Source organism: Medicago truncatula, chromosome 8, assembly GCF_003473485.1.
Source record: "Medicago truncatula cultivar Jemalong A17 chromosome 8, MtrunA17r5.0-ANR, whole genome shotgun sequence".
Classification (NCBI taxonomy): Eukaryota; Viridiplantae; Streptophyta; class Magnoliopsida; order Fabales; family Fabaceae; genus Medicago; species Medicago truncatula.
In genome coordinates, this window is record NC_053049.1 from 27,188,170 (window position 1) to 27,204,957 (window position 16,788).

At 33.8% G+C, this 16,788-nt stretch overlaps 1 protein-coding gene across 1 annotated transcript; it reads right to left on the bottom strand.

Annotated features, from left to right (window-relative positions):
* Positions 1-3,635: 3,635 nt before the first annotated feature.
* On the bottom strand, positions 3,636-7,773 carry LOC25502797 (probable serine/threonine-protein kinase PIX7). The gene is made up of 6 exons (XM_013590357.3): positions 7,120-7,773; positions 5,997-6,340; positions 5,729-5,864; positions 5,437-5,573; positions 5,235-5,358; positions 3,636-4,621 (listed from the first exon to the last, which is right to left on the bottom strand). The coding sequence occupies exons 1-6, from the start codon at positions 7,331-7,333 to the stop codon at positions 4,101-4,103; spliced, it is 1,476 nt and encodes a 491-aa protein (XP_013445811.2). The 5' UTR covers positions 7,334-7,773; the 3' UTR covers positions 3,636-4,100.
* Positions 7,774-16,788: the final 9,015 nt, after the last annotated feature.

The window sequence follows — 16,788 nt, forward strand, 5'->3', positions numbered from 1 at the left end:
TCATGTATTTGAGGAAAATAATGTAACGGTGGGACCTGGTCATTAGGCTTGTTGGGAACAATGAGTCTTGTATGTTGGAAATGCTGAGGCTTGGGAAACCTGAGTGTGGTTCCTATTATCCTATACTAAAATTCATAGTCCGGTATTATAAGTTGGATGTTCTATTTTTAAGTGGGTTCCTTGTCCACATTAATAAAATAGAAGAATTTTGCTACTTGTTGGATTTTGATTTTGCTTTGCATCTGAAAGAGTTAGTAGAGGAGGAGGTATCACCTTAATTTGGCATAAAACACTCAACTTTAGTATTGTTAATTATTCTTCTAATCATATCAGTGCTAAAAGTGAAGAAGGAAGTCGAGGTGTTTGGATATTCACAATTTTTTATGGGTATATATCTAGAAGTTAGAAGAAGAAGATATTCATGGAACTTTATTCACATTATTACTAGACATGTTAATTTGTTGTGGTGTTTGATGGGAGATTTCAATGATATTTTACATGATGAGGAGAAAAAAGGAAGAGCCATCTGACCCATTTGGCTTATCAGGGTATTCAGACAATTTGTCCAAGGCGTAGGCCTCGTTGATGTTCTTATGGAGGATTATTCGTAAACTTGGTTCAAAAGTTTGGGTATTTCGTGTGCTGTTGAAAAGAAGCTAGATAGGGCCTTAGTAAACAACAATTGGATGCAGATGTTTCCTAATGCTAAATTTGAAAATCTTGTTGCACCGTCCTTTGATGATTTTCCAATTTTGTTGGATAGAACATCGTTTGAACGACCACGTAGAAATATAAGATCCTTCAAGTTTTAGAATTTTTGGAGAATTGAAGATGGCTTGAATGAGGTGGTTCAAAATAGTTGGCTAGCGAGTGCGGGTAATAATGTTACGAAATCAGCATGTGCGTAATAATTGATGCATTGGAGCAATACTCATTGTAACAAACTTCAGATTGACATTGAATAATTTAGAAATCAGTTGGGTCGGGATGAAGTCCAGTTTGAGATTTTGAGGAAAATGCTCAATTATCTTTTTGTCCAGTGTACAGGAGGCATAGAGCAAAGACTGATTGGTTTCGGGATGGAGAAGCTTGGAGATTGTACCATGCAATTTGGTGGATCCATGAACATAACTCATAAATGTTGGTTTTGAAGTTGATTCGAAAATAGTAGCTCATTATTTTAACAAAGGTAGGGGAGATGTCAGAGAGTTTGGTTCCATTATGGATAGTAGTATCCAATTATGTAATTCCTATTTAATAAACTCTCATATTGAGTTTATTAGGAGGCAAGAAAATGAGGTAAGCTACTTGAATTAGACTTAAGCTCGACTAGCTTATATAAGCTTGTTTTGATAGAATGTGATGTGTTTGGTAAAAAGTTTTTCTCACTAGCTTATAGTATTTTTTAAAAAGCTAATTCAAATAGCTTTTTAGCTTATAGCTTGTAGCTTTTTATACTTTCTTCCAATTTTAACCTTTTCTTAATTTTTTTTTTTATATAATAATAATAACTACCCATGTTCTCATGGGCAACCCACTTTTACCATGTTGTCACATTTAACCTTTTTTTTGTATTTTTTGACGTTGCTCATAATTTATATGATATATAATTTTTAAAAAATTTAAAATAAATAATGAAGAAAGTTTAGTTAGATTAAATTCATAAAAATTGTTAAATAAAAAAAGTCGATTGAATTCATAAATACATTTATTATTTTGGAGATGAAAGTAATTTGAAATATATTTAAATATTTAAAAGTAAATGCGTTAAGTAATAAAAATTCTATATATGATATTAAAAAAATTAAACAAATATATCATTTTATGTCATTTTATATTTATCAGCTACTTTAACAACTAATTTTACCAAACACTTTTAATTTTAATAAGCTAACTTTCTAGCTATAAGCTATCAGCCATAAACCACCGGCTATAAGCTAGCTTTTCAGCTATCAGCTAGCTTATAGCTTATTTTTATCAAACACACCTTAGTAGAATTTTTACATATATAGATAGATAGATAGATAAAAGATATATGCTTGCATTTCTAAATTGCTGATATAATTAATTAAATGAGAGGATTTCTAATCTGGTACTTTAGTAGAGGTCGTTGTTATTGAATATATTTTTCACATGATTGGTTCTTTTAAAGCCCCTACTTCAAACTCACCAGATTTCCACGATTGGCATTTATGCTGTGATGGTGACTTTTCTATCAAGACAGCCTTTGAAGTTGATTGATGGAACTACTTTGAATCAGAATCCAATTTATGTTTGTACAGATTTGGAATTGGCCTAGTCCGAATAGGTTCAATGCTTAGGAAGATTATTTGTTCATGATTGTTTATTGACTAATGAGTAATTCGATGCATTTGTGGCATGTCATAGACAAATTTATGTCCTAGATATCAAAATTATATAAAATCCATATGGATGTTATGCTATATATTTTTTATCCATAGCCCTTCTCTCCACTTGAAATAATCATATTTAAGGTGTATCAGACACTAAATATATGTATCTCTCTATCTGGATTCAGAATCTTAATTCGCTACTTTAGAGTTTAACCTCTTCCACTAAACTCAACCTTAATGAGAGACTCTAATTTTATCAAAAGATTTATTAGAATATGTTGTTGGTGCACACAATCATAGCACTTTCTAGTTTGCATAACTAGATGGATTTAATTTTAAATCTGTCCTCAGAAAAGTTGGTAGAGAAAAAATGAATTGGCAAGTTTTCATAGACCTTTTCTTTCAAGTGTCTCTTTATGAAATCTAAAAATCAACAATTTTGTTTTCTCCCAAATTGCATTCAAGGCTAGTGTGAGTGTAATGACTAACTAGTTGTAATAACTTCAATTAGTTTATTATTCATTTTCTTAAAAACAATATCAAATGTAAAATTTGATTCAAACTATCTTTCTTTTGACCGAATCCAAGTTAATAAACTATAAACATTTTCTTTCTCACCACTTTACGCAGAATCTATTTTCAAAGCGTGATACCTACATGTATATTTAACCCAATAAAAAAAGATTTTAAAAGAGTGTTAGAGAGTGTCCATAAAACTCACTTTTGATTTATTCAATTTTAATTGATTTCATCTTCCAATTTTTTAGGATCACTCTTGTGTTCAATTGGATTAGGATGACGACACTCCTACGTAATGGTTTGTTACAGAATAATCAATTAATTTCTACAAGAAAAATGATCAAGCATCACATCACAAACTGGATTGGTATTATAAATAAAGAACCATACACAGGTATGAATACAAAACTATCCTTTATACCATTTCAATACTTGAAACCAACATGTGAAAATTACTCACAAAAATGGGAATAGTATATTGCACACCATTAAATACGTGTACTATGTGATAAACTATGACGCAAATTTATCAAGTTTTTTTATTTTTTGATACATATCAAAAGAATAAAAAAGAGCTTCAATTATTAAATGAAACAAAGAATATTATCCATATCCCCACATACCCTTAGAAGAGTTGAGGGATCAAGTACCAGTGTCAAATTAATGCAATAAAGCTTCTTTCTCATCTTTCTATAAACTAAAGGCAGTGATTAATTTAAGGAGCCGCACTCTTTGATAGAACAACTAAAGCATACAAATAAATCAACATGACATATAATATTTCAAGGGCCAATTGAAATAAAATAAAATAAAACTTGAGGAGTTAACAATCTTCAATATTTTCTAAATAACCTGAAAGAAACATATTGGTTGACAATTTCCAAAAGACATCATAATACATATTTGAATTGACGGTGAGTTTGCCAGAATCATAGTGTGTCACCGTGATTTTAGATGAAGCTGCAATGTCGAGCTTCAACAAAATCACGGTGCGGTTATAATCTTGTCAAACTCGTCGTAATTCCAAACATGCACATAGTTAGCTTAATAAGCTACGCTGGCCATTACATTCAAAGGGGTCGACACCAATTAACATAATAGAACATAAAGCTAGCAGCATGCTTCTTTTACCCTCAAGTTGCCCATGAACAAATGGCTTCACAAGAAGTCGTTGCATCTATACTTAGAAAATAAGAAACGATGAAAAAGCAAGGTGTGAGAAGTTCATCAACTCTGTGCCTTTCCTGTTGGTTTTGGTGAATTTTGAGGATACTGATGATGAAACGGAGAAGCATGAGTACCATGTGATATGGAAAGACTTCTTTGTTGTTGTCCATTGCGCGTGAATGCCCCTTGTGTTCTACCGTTTCGAGTATTTGGACTTGCACTAAAACGGTCAGCTTGCATTGTCTGGAAATAGTATGATGAACTAGCCATGTCCTTAAGGTTTGGGAGAGGCTTCAAAGCTTCTACAACTTCACTCATTAGTGGTCTAGCTTTTGGATCTCGGCTAAGGCAGTGGGCAGCCAGATGGGCGGCTTTTTGAGCTCCTTTTATCGAGAAGTGGCCTTCCAGCCGAGGGTCTATTAACCTGTAGAACCTTCTTCTCTCTCCTAGATGCGGTCTAGCCCATTCCACGAGGTTATGTTCGCCATTCGGTCGGTTTTTGTCCATGGATCTTCGCCCGGTTATCATCTCAAGTAGTACCACTCCGAAACTATACACATCACTTCTTGATGTAAGATGCCCTACAACCAATACACGAAGATTAGATGATACAGATTTTGATTATATTTAAAAGGTCTTGGAACAAATCTAAGTGAAAATCAACAGAGTATATCATATAACAGCAAGTCTCTCATAAAGAGGAAGTTATAAACATTATGAGAATGCAAAACATGGGCAACTCATGTGTGAATTCGGATCTTAATCTTAAGTATTCCTTACGAGAGAACAAGTGACATGACCCAATAAAGGTCAAGAGCGTCCCATGTAGATAGCTCAGTTGGTGAGAAAAGGGACGCCAAAGGAGTTTTTTTGGTGGTGGCCGAGGTTTGAACCTCGGACCTTGCATATTTTATGCCTTGTCCATACCAACTGAGCTATGCTCACGAGGACGCCGAAGGAGTTTAAAATCAAACTCTGGAAACTTGAATCAACCACTAAATTGATAAAATGTGTCTATTTGGAAGAAAGAAAGAAAACAAGGTCAAGAACATTGTACCAAGAAGACAAACAGACGGCACTGAATCATTTACAAAATATTTTGGTTCAGGACACAGGTTCAGTGATAAAAAAAGACCAAATACAACTAAAAGTTAGGTTCTGGATTTCGACTTTGGCATAACAAACAAAATTTACCTGTCATGACATATTCTGGAGCTGCATAACCATAAGTTCCCATAACTCGAGTAGACACATGGGTTTTATCACCCTCTGGACCATCCTTTGCAAGTCCAAAGTCTGAGAGCTTGGCATTGTACTCCTGAATCATTACATTATTAGAAATACTCAAATAAAGGAAAGAATGAAATGCAATCATGTCATAATACTTGGCACTTACTGCATCTAATAATATATTGGAAGTTTTGAAATCCCTATATATTACAGGTCGTTCGGCTTCCTCGTGAAGAAAAGCAAGTCCCTTTGCAGCTCCGAGCGCAATTTTCATCCTAATGGACCATGGAAGAGGCAAGGATCCTACAGAAATATAGTTTTGTACACAAGAACATTAAAAACGGATATAATCCAAATAGGGAGTACACAAAGCAGAATTCGTAGGAAAATAGTAACAGCAGCAGGGTCCTCTATCTCATATTAGCAGAATAATGTAAGAAAATAGTAACAAAGCTTACTCCTAAACAAGTGGTTTTCCAAGCTTCCCCGAGGCATAAATTCATATACTAGCAACCTTTGATCATCTTCGATACAGTAGCCTATAAGTTTGACAAGGTTTTGATGAACTAAATCACCAAGATAATTAACTTCAGCCTGAAACATGAACCAAACAAAATATTAAAACCTCAAAAAAGAAAAAAAAAGAAAAAAGGACACATCTTTAAGAAAATACAGCATAAAAAATGAAATTAAAGGAAGACAAATCTTATTAGAAAAATTACATACCAGCCATTCTTTATGACCCTGGAGGCCATCATGGTTAAGGGTTTTGACTGCAACAGTAAGTCCTGTGCCAGGTTTCACTGGTGCAGTTCCATTTTCTTCAATCCATCCTTTGAACACACAACCAAATCCACCTTCACCGAGAAGACTCTCGGGCCGAAAATTTCTTGTTGCCAACTTAAGATCATTGAAAGAGAATTTCCGCAGCCTGGAAGCAACTTTAATTTCGTCTTCAACTTTTGAAGTAGATGAGTTGCTTTCAGCATTACTAGTGGTAGTGGTTGTTGAAGAGACAACTGGAACCGATGGTTGGTCTCTACTTGTATCAATGGTGGATTTGCTTTCAGCTATTGAAAAGACAACCCAGCAAATAGAGGAAAAACACAATAATTAGAACAAGCAATAACATAGCATCATCTATCATACTAACTACTACTAAGACAACAGGAGAAATAGGCTACAAAGCACTGTCATAGACACCAGACACGACACCAACATGTATACACATGTACTTATTTAAGAAAATGAAAGCAGTTGAATGTGACTACATTGGTGTCGTGTCGGTGTTAGACATCGACACTTGTCAAACACTTGACACACAATCGTCTGAAGTGTCAGTGCTATATAGGAAATAGGTACCATTTCAATTCTCATTTGATAAATTAAGAAAAGGAAATGGAACCAACTAAGAAAACCAAGTTCTTTCTGTCATACATGAAAAACACATACATCGATATACGGTGACATACTAACAGTTTGGAAATCACGAAATACAATAGTTCAATTTAAGAACTCATCCCTAACTCAAAGAAATGAATGAACTCCTCGCCAACGCCGCTCTGGCGAAGGGGAAGATTAAAAAATGGACCATGATTGCCTTTCAAAGTTCTGAAAATCCTAATAAAACATTGCTTATACTTTAACTTTAACAAGACCTATGTTTGGAATAATTTTTCATATAGAATTCTGAACAAGGACTGTTACAGAAACTCAAATTATTTGCTACAAGTTCAGCAATAAATCTTTAATACACACAAATACAGTATAAAAATAATTTACCAAAATTACAGAAGAAAACCTTCCAAACACAAAAGAAAATTAATACTTCAAAGGAAAAAGAGGTTACCATAATTAGTACTGGTGCCACTAACAGAGCTATCAACCTTGGATCTTGAAGAAATGCAGCTTCCAATAAACCTAAAACTAAGCCAACACCCAGTTTCAGTTTCTTCATCTTCCATAACCCCATCTTGTTTCTTCTTCTTCTTCCACCCTTTTGATTTACACACATCCAAAGACTCAATCACCTTACCATTATCACCACCTAATCCCATTTTCATCAAAACCCTAAACAATCATCAAAACCAAAACACCCTCAAACCCTACAATGCCTAACCACCACAAAACACACTGACCCAGATGATTAATTTCCAAATAAAACCTAAAAATCAAAACTTTATCACTCAATAACGGATAAAACACAAAATCCAACAAAACCCAGAAATTAAAAATGGCAAAACAGGGAAGGTAGATCAAATGAAGCAGATCAAAAGCCCTAAAATGTAATAAAAACAAAAAATGAAACCCTTTTGAAACCTAGATTGAAGAGAGTAATGGGAACAGTTTTGGTAGAAAAGAAGAGAACAAGTTAGCTTAACAGAGAAAGGTATGGTCGGAGAGAGACAGATACATGAAACTCGGAGATGGGGTTTGTGTTTATGTTTGTGTTGTGCAAAGAAAAGCTGACTCAGTACAATTCCAACACACATTACTGAAACGGAAACAAATGAAAATAATATTAATATATGTCCAATTTCAGATAATTCTTTGATATCATCATCATAGTATATGATTTTTTTTAATTTACCTCGTTTTAAAAATGAGTTTCATTTTCTTTCAAAAAAAAAAAAAGAGTTTCATTTTAAATTCGAAAAAAAATGAGTTTTTTTTTGTCAGGTAGTTTGGTGGTTAGAATTCACATTATAAGATGAATAAGTGGGATGTTCGGGGTTCGAACCCCGACCCCTGCATATAATAATGCATTGTTCTAACAACTGAATTATGTTCACTGGACAGTTTCATTTTATTAATTTACTAAATTTCAATTTTTTTTAATTTACATCCGAATTTGATTTCTTCGTGGAACAATAGTTTGTTGGAATATATTTATCTCATGACCGAATTTTAGATTATGAGTGTTTTTTTTTTTTTTTTTACAATTACATGGTTAACACGAAAATAAAATCATTTAAAGTTTTTTCTTATTGATAAAGAAATGTATTAAAGTTCTCAAAAAATATGTCATTGTTATTAAACACTGTTAATTACTCTTTATGTCAAATAATAAGTGTCATTTGTATTTGTTTGTATCGTTTCTCTTTTAAAACAAGGGTCATGCTAACATATACAATATTTTTTTTTAGGCAAAAGAAAATATAATAAATAAAATGAAAGAGGTACATAGACTGGGGGAACATGAGACCTGACTCAGGAATAACTCAAACGGAAATACAATCGTGATAAATCAATCCAAGTGGATCAACTCTAATTTATCCTAACAAAAGTTCACTAATCATATGCGCAACTCAGCAAACCCGCGTACAAGCATGAAACCAGATTACAAAAAGAATGAAAAATGAACATTGCAAGAATTGTTAAAGTATAACAAATGGCGAATGGGTGAAACAATATTTTTGTTAGATTGTTCACTTTAAAAAATTTGTTAGATCATATTTATCTTATGACCAAAAAATAAAAATATTATGATTAATAGAATCTTCTTTTACTAAAATTCAAGGTTAACACAAAAAAAAAAAAATCATTTAATCTTTTTTGGTATAGATTAAAAAATATATTAAAGTTGTGAAACAAACTTGACATTTTATTAAACATTATTAACTACTCTTTCAATCTCACAATAATTGTCACTTATTGTTTTAATTACTCTTTCCATCTTACATTATTGGACTAAGACCATCTACAACAAAACACTTTAAATTGAATGCTTAAATTAAATTCATATGTCCATATCACTTATTTTACGGTAATACTTAATAAGCACTCATTTAGAGAGATAGAGAGATGGGGGGCATCTATAGTCACCTACAATGTGGGTGGCCCATTTAATATGGTGTTAAATAGATGAAGCATCCACCATTGTGGATGGTCTAATAAGCTATTATGCATTGTGCAAACCAACTGACTTAAGAATGTTTATAAAAAAAACTTGATAAATAAACCTATTGAATGATATACTTTTTTTGGAGGGAAATTAATTGTGCAACCATTATTCGGTCCAGGCATATGTGGTTGTGCTTAACTTCGTAAATGAAATTGTTCCAAATCAATTCACACCCAATCTACTTTGAAATTTTGCTGAAAAGGTGAAAATTTATTAATACCACTACTGTTGCTTGGGCAGGAGGAGGGAAAATCTTACCTTTCAAACTTGAATAATAAGATTGAAAATGAAGAAGAAAAAAAAGATTACTACTTTTGATTTGATCAGCCAAAAAGAAGAAAAATTGCATACTTTTCCTTAATACACTCACAATTAGTGTTGGGAACAAAACACTAATAAACTAATTTTTATTTGAGAAATGCTAACATACGCATTTAACAAAGGACACGTGTAAACGAATTAAGTATAAAAATATTGTCATTGAAATCTTTTATTCACTTCGTTAAAAATTTAAAATTTATTTTTCCAATATAAAATATTACTTTTCAATTTTTTAGCACGTACAGTAAGAGCACAAGTTAACAATACTATTTTTATTTTCCTTTGTTCTCTCATAAAAAGAGTTTAATAAAAATACATTATAGGTGTAGATTAGTTTTATACCAAATTCAATTTATCAATCATTCAAGTGATAAAAAAAACTGTAGAGATATTTGACATACTAGAGTGTGAATTCGAACACGTAATTCTCTAACTCTCAACATCTAATGTGTATGAGTTTCGGAGATATACTTTTTAAAACAATTATCACATAAATTGACTTTCGCAATCACACTTTTAAAAGTTACAATGTTGTAACACATTAATTTTTCATTGGCCATTAATATATTTAAAAGCTAATTAATACTTATAAGTTATAATATACACTCACATTTTCACTTTTTAAAAATGAATTTGAGCACACACAGTTTAAACATCGCTCTCACATCTAATGAATCTAAAAATCTAGAGTTTGTTTCAAGTGTAGGTGGTAACTGGCAAGCACATATAGTAACAGGAAAATTAGTAAATGATACATATATATATATATATATATATATATATATATATATATATATATATATATATCTGTGTGTGTGTGTGTGTGTGACAGCTGACATTGACAAACCAAGATTGATTAAAGGATTACTTGCTCAAACAAGGGATTATCCTTGACTTTAAGAACCAACAGATGTATCATCTTTTACTTCTGTGCTTTTCAATAACCCAAAAACAAAGACATTTATCCGTCTTAGAATTATTGTTTGATTAGTATTGAATAAAGAATAAATTAAAGTGAGTTATTTAATATTATTACAGTAACTATTAATTTATAATTGATTCATTTAACAGGAACCACGTATGCTTTGAGTTGATGTTTTTTTTTTTGAAGAAGCTAAAATGAAATTTATTCAAAACATAAAGAATCTTATCTAGCATAAGGAATGCTAGACTAAGATACTTAAATAACAACAAACAAAGGAAAAGTGTGTCGTATATCCACGGAACACTCAAACAAACACTCATACATTAAATGCAAACTTATAAGAACAAACAAAAAAAACAACCTCCACTGAGGCCCTTGAAACCAATAAAAACTAAAACCCCAAAACCACAAGTCTAACCGCCCTCCAAAATGACCATCAGACCTACCAAATAACGATCACCACCTAGAAAACACATAGCTCAATTCTTGAAACAAGCTACACTGTCTAACATCACCACCACTAGCCACCACAAGCACAACCACAAAAACTAACAGCACCACCACCACAACTACCATTAACCACCACAAAAATCACCACTACTCCTCACCGAAAATCAGCACCAGCCACCACGAGTATCACCACCAAAAATCAACACCAACCACCATGAGCATCACCACCAAAAACCACCACTTTACATTCAAACTCCAAACCCAACAACAACAAACCACATTATTTTACAAGAAAATTCAAACAGCGGCTGAAAAACTAAAGCATCTACCCATAAAACCCTCTCTCTCCAGCATCACCAACCAATAACCCTCCTTCTACAAAAAACGAAAACTGCCCCCATGCTCATCATCATCACCAAAATGTCACCACCACACAAAAAACACATAAACAATCCTACTCTCAATCCACCACCAACAACCACCACCTCACTTTCTCAGCAGCAACCACAAAACGGATCTAGATCTAGATCCAAATCCGGGTCTAAAAACTACCACCACGAGCCACCACCAGATCCACCGCAAAATCACCACCAGCATCCACGAAAACCACCACGAAACGAAAACCAACACATCCATGAAAACCAGCCGACGGGAGAATAACTAGGAGTCACCAGCGCGAGCTGTTGCTACAACCTCCTAAAACCACACTGGTGCAAAGGTCAACGGAGGTGAGGTGAGGTGATGCGGAGGTCGTGCCTCGTCGCACCACTGTCATAATGGTCTACATCTTGAAGGAGAGAGTTTGGAATTGAGGGAAAGGGAGGTGGCTGAGTACTTTTAGAGCTTTGAGCCGATACTTGAAAAACATTTGAAACTCAAAAGACGATAGATAAAGTCAATAAAAAAAACACAAAACAAATATATTCTTGTATTGAATCGACATCAATCAAGCTACAACTTTATCCATATATTGAAGGGTCGTGATATGTTTATTTTCCTGAAAAAATATGGTCGGTTGTCGTTAGCATTTCTGATAATATTTAAATTGCAAAATTACACTAGGGATCATTTATCCTATTTATTTGTAATACTTGTTTCCTTTTTTAACATTTAGGTCTCTCATCTTTCATTTAAAAAGTCATGAGTTGGCTTGCAACATAGAATCATTAATAATAATTTTATGGCTTAATAGTAGTTTTAGCCCCCTAAGAAAAAAAACTACAAAATTGGCCACTAAGTTTTGCATCTGTGGCAGTTTTGGCATCCAAAGCCAATTTTGACTCGGTTTACGCTGACGTTGCACCCTAAGTGATGTGCCACATGTTATTTTTTTTTACCAAAAATTGGCCTTGGGGGGCCAAAATTGCAACAATTGCAAAACTTAGGGGGTGGTTTTGTAGTTTTTTCTTAGGGGCTAAAATCGCAACTTCGTGAATGTTAGGAGGCGAAAATTGCTATTAAACCTAATTTTATTCTTTTATAATTTATTTTATTAAAAAACCCATAAAAAGATAACACTCATAATCTTCCGCATTATATCCATCTTCAATCTTCTTCATCAACCTTCATCACACTAATCACAAAACCTCCCCCAAATTGTAATGGATCACCGTGCAGAATTGAAATATCACATAGCAAACAAGAAATAGTGAAAAAATAAGTTATTTTTCCAAAATTAGAGCTTCGAGCTTCACTCAAAAATAAAATAAAACATGCAGAGTGCATGCTCACAAGGGAAAAACCTTCATTCCAACCTCATTCAATCCCTCCTAACCAACTCGAATTTGATTTTTTAATGTCCAATTTTCAACAGCAAAATTTATCATTCAGAGTTAGAGAAACACGTGAGCAGAATTTGAAAACAATGAATGAACATCATGAGATTCATAATTGTAACACCCCCGCTTGGTAGGCATGTAACGTTCGAGGCTGATGAGGGCGGGGAGTGGTCTGGCTCCTGGCATGCTTCTAGGCAAAACTGAATCACATCAGAATGAGAGAGATCTCGAGGTCGTGCAGGTATGGGATTGCATGATTGAAGGCAGGCTTATAAGAATTGTTTGGTACTACCTATATCAGCAAGATGCATCTTCTTTTCGGTAGCTCATTCCATAAGAACTCCACAGTTAAGCGTGCTTGACTTGGAGCAATTTTGGGATGGGTGACCAACCGAGAAGTTTCCGGTAAGCGTGCGAGTAAGGATAAAACACGCTGAAAAGACTCGTGTTGGTTTGTGGGGTCAGTCGACAATCCTAAAACCAGTCTAGGATGTTACAAATGGTATCAGAGCAGACCTCTCCCATTACGATGTGGTTCGAGGACGAACCAAGTGTAACACCCCGTTTTCCCAACATAAAAATTTCATAAAAATAATCAGAGTATTCACATAAACTGAATGTCACATTCTTTTCTTAAAATCATAAACTGAATAAATAACTATTTATCCTTTAAAATTCAATAACAAAATCTTTAATACTTCGCAGCGAAATTTATTCAATAACTAAACAGTCTTTGGCACGAATGCCTCTTCATAAATGTCTCATAAAAATCCAATCTAAAAACATAGTCATAAATCTTCAAAACAATACGTAAGGAATAGAAAAGCATGCAACAAAGTTCCCATCCCGTTACGTATCAGAGCACCTAAAGACACACATGAGAGATAATCCACTCACGACAGCAATCTAACAGCAATTTAAACTCGATCACCTGCAAGTTACTCATACGAAGAGCAACATTTCCAAGCAGAAGGGGTGAGATTTCACAAAACAATAATATCAAGCATATAATTCATTAATTATCTTTAACAACATAAATAACTTCATCTATTAGTAATAATAATCCTTTATGTAATGATTCTTAATAACTCAACCAACAACTTCAACGATTCATCAACAACAACGTCAACCTGACAACACAACTATGTGAGAGTACACCACCTCTTATAATACGACAACGTAAGAATACACCACCTCTTAAGAATAACAACATAAGGGTACACCACCTCTTATAAACGACAAGAAAGAGTACACCACCTCTTAAAGAATAACAACGTAAGAGTACACCACCTCTTATAAACGACAAGTAAGAGTACACCACCTCTTAAAGAATAACAACGTAAGAGTACACCACCTCTTACAAAACACTTGAACATAAACAGTCACCAATAACAGCTTCAACTACAACTTCAACAACTTAGACAACATTAACAACTTAAGACTCCAATATTTTGGAAAGACAACTTACAACTTAGACCAACACCTGCAACTTGATCAATATGCAACAGCAACAGAAACAGTACAAACAATTCACAACATAACAATATTAATGAAGAACATCAACAACTTAAACATCATACATTTTCCACATAACGCATATAAATATTTCACATAACCAACAACAGCAACATAGGCAGCACGTAAACATCTCAAGATATAACAACATCAAATGATAATCAACATTAACTTAAACATCATATATACATATAACACTTTATCAATCATGGACAATATCGTATTCGCAACATATACATACAAATACTAATTCATCAATCATAAACAACATCATACTCATAAACATATACATTCATATAACACTTCATCAATCATGAACAATATAGTATTCACAAACATATACATACATATACTAATTCATCAATCATATTCAATTATTCACTGTGACCTACGTGCAGTAATTTGACCATAACTCAAGTTCTATAAATCCTTTTGAAGTCAAACCAACGGCATTAGAAAGCTAACATCCATACCTACAACTTTTGTGTTTACACCTAAGACCAATTTTGTACCAATCAATACCAGTTTTCATTTTAAATTCGGACAAAGTTGTGCTGAAATTCATAAAAATTTACTGTGACCTACGTGCAATAATTTGACCATAACTCAAGTTCTGTAAATCATTTTGACGTCAGACCAACGGCATTAGAAAGCTAACATCCATACCTACAACTTTCGTGTTTACACCTAAGACCAATTATGGACCTATCAATACTAGTTTCCATTTCAAATTCGGGGCAGAGATGAAAAGAAAAATCAGAAAAAGCAACCTATATTATTCAACTTCACTTTCATTCAAAATCATCACAATCATCACTCTTAACCCTAATTCTCAAATTCTCAAAAACTAAACTTACAACATGTTAAATACAATTTTCAGAATCATAGACTCAAGATTATTGAATGTTAGTCCCACCCTTACCTTAAGAAATCGATTGCAAGGTTCTCTTCTCGTTCCTCCTCTTCTCTAGGTTTTCTCCCTTTTTCTCCAAAAACTGGTTGTACGTGAAAAACTATTCTGACTTCTCACTTTTCTCTTTTTATAACCTTAACCTAACTATTATCTCTTAACTCCACTTATTCTCTTAAACTCTTCTAAATTCCCAAATCAGCCCCCAAAGTCTCAATATTCTATTTTAATATATATATATATATATATATATATATATAATACTTCTACACCAAATAACAAATATATTTCTACACTAGATAATATAATATAATATACTACTAAAACATCAACCTATAACACAAAAATAACACACATCATCATAAATCAAATAAATTATTCAAAAAGACTCTAAACTCAATAAAATAATCAAATAAAACAAATAATTCAAAGAGGGTGTTACACCAAGCGGAAGCTGGTGGGCATGTAACGCCTCCGCTTGGTGGGCATGTAACACTCGAGGCTGATGAGGGCGGGGAGTGGTCCGGCTCTTGGCATGCTTCTAGGCAAAACTAAATCACATCGGAATGAGAGAGATCCTAAGACTGTGTAGGTATGAGACTGCATGGTTGAAGGAAGGCTTATAAGAATTGTTTGGTGCTACCTATATCAACAAGATGCATCTTCTTTTCGGTAGCTCATTCCATAAGAACTCCATAGTTAATCGTGCTTGACTTGGAGCAATTTTGGGATGGGTGACCTACCGGGAAGTTTCCTGATAAGCGTGCGAGTGAGTACAAAACACGCTGAAAAGACTCGTGTTGGTTTGTGGGTCAGTCGGCAATCCTGAAAGCAGTCTTGGGTGTTACAAATGGTATCAGAGCAGTCCTCTCGCAGTACGATGTGGTTTGGGGATGAATCAAGCGGAAGCTGGTGGGCATGTAACGCTCGAGTATGATGAGGGCGGGGAGTGGTTTGGCTCCTGGCATGCTTCTAGGCAAAACTGAATCACATAAGAATGAGAGGGATCCCGAGGTCGTGTAGGTATGGGACTGTGTCGTTGAAGGAAGGCTTATAAGAATTGTTTGGTCTTACCTATATCAACAAGATGCATATTCTTTTCGGTAGCTCATTCCATAAGAACTCCACAGTTAAGCGTGCTTGACTTTGAGCAATTTTGGGATGGGTGACCTACCGGGAAGTTTCCGATAAACGTGCGAGTGAGGTCAAAACACGCTGAAAAGACTCGTGTTGGTTTGTGGGGTCAGTCGACAATCCTAAAAGCAGTATGAGATGTTACAATAATCGCCTCACGACCGAACACAAGATTCACTGACTAGCTTGCATTACTCAAATGAAATCTTCCTTATGTTATTGTTCAGATATGAAAATTTAATGGTTCGTATTATTGTATATTTAAAAGAGGTTGTTGTCATTCATGACAAATGTTCTATTGGAAGAATTGTGCAACTACTTATTGCTCAAACGGGTTGATGTTACGTGTTTAGGATTTTTCAGGTTATGGGTTTTTAGGTTTTTTGTTGTTAGATTTTTTTGGGAATAAGATGAAGTTTTTTGTTGTCATTCGTTGAAGCATTTCATCGAACACATGGAGCATAAGATTAACTTAGAATTTCTAACTTATTATTTCAATACCACATTGCACTAATACTTAAATTAAACTACATTCATAGTAAATCCACCTTCAAATTGATCAATAAGTACAAAAATAACTC

Coding starts and splice junctions, on each gene's coding strand:
- LOC25502797 (XM_013590357.3), bottom strand. CDS start 7,333: ATGAAAATGGGATTAGGTGGTGATAATGGTAAGGTGATTGAGTCTTTG. Junction 5,359..5,436: donor CCAATATATTATTAGATGCA/GTAAGTGCCAAG, acceptor GTAATGATTCAG/GAGTACAATGCCAAGCTCTC. Junction 4,622..5,234: donor TCCAGAATATGTCATGACAG/GTAAATTTTGTT, acceptor TATTGGTTGTAG/GGCATCTTACATCAAGAAGT.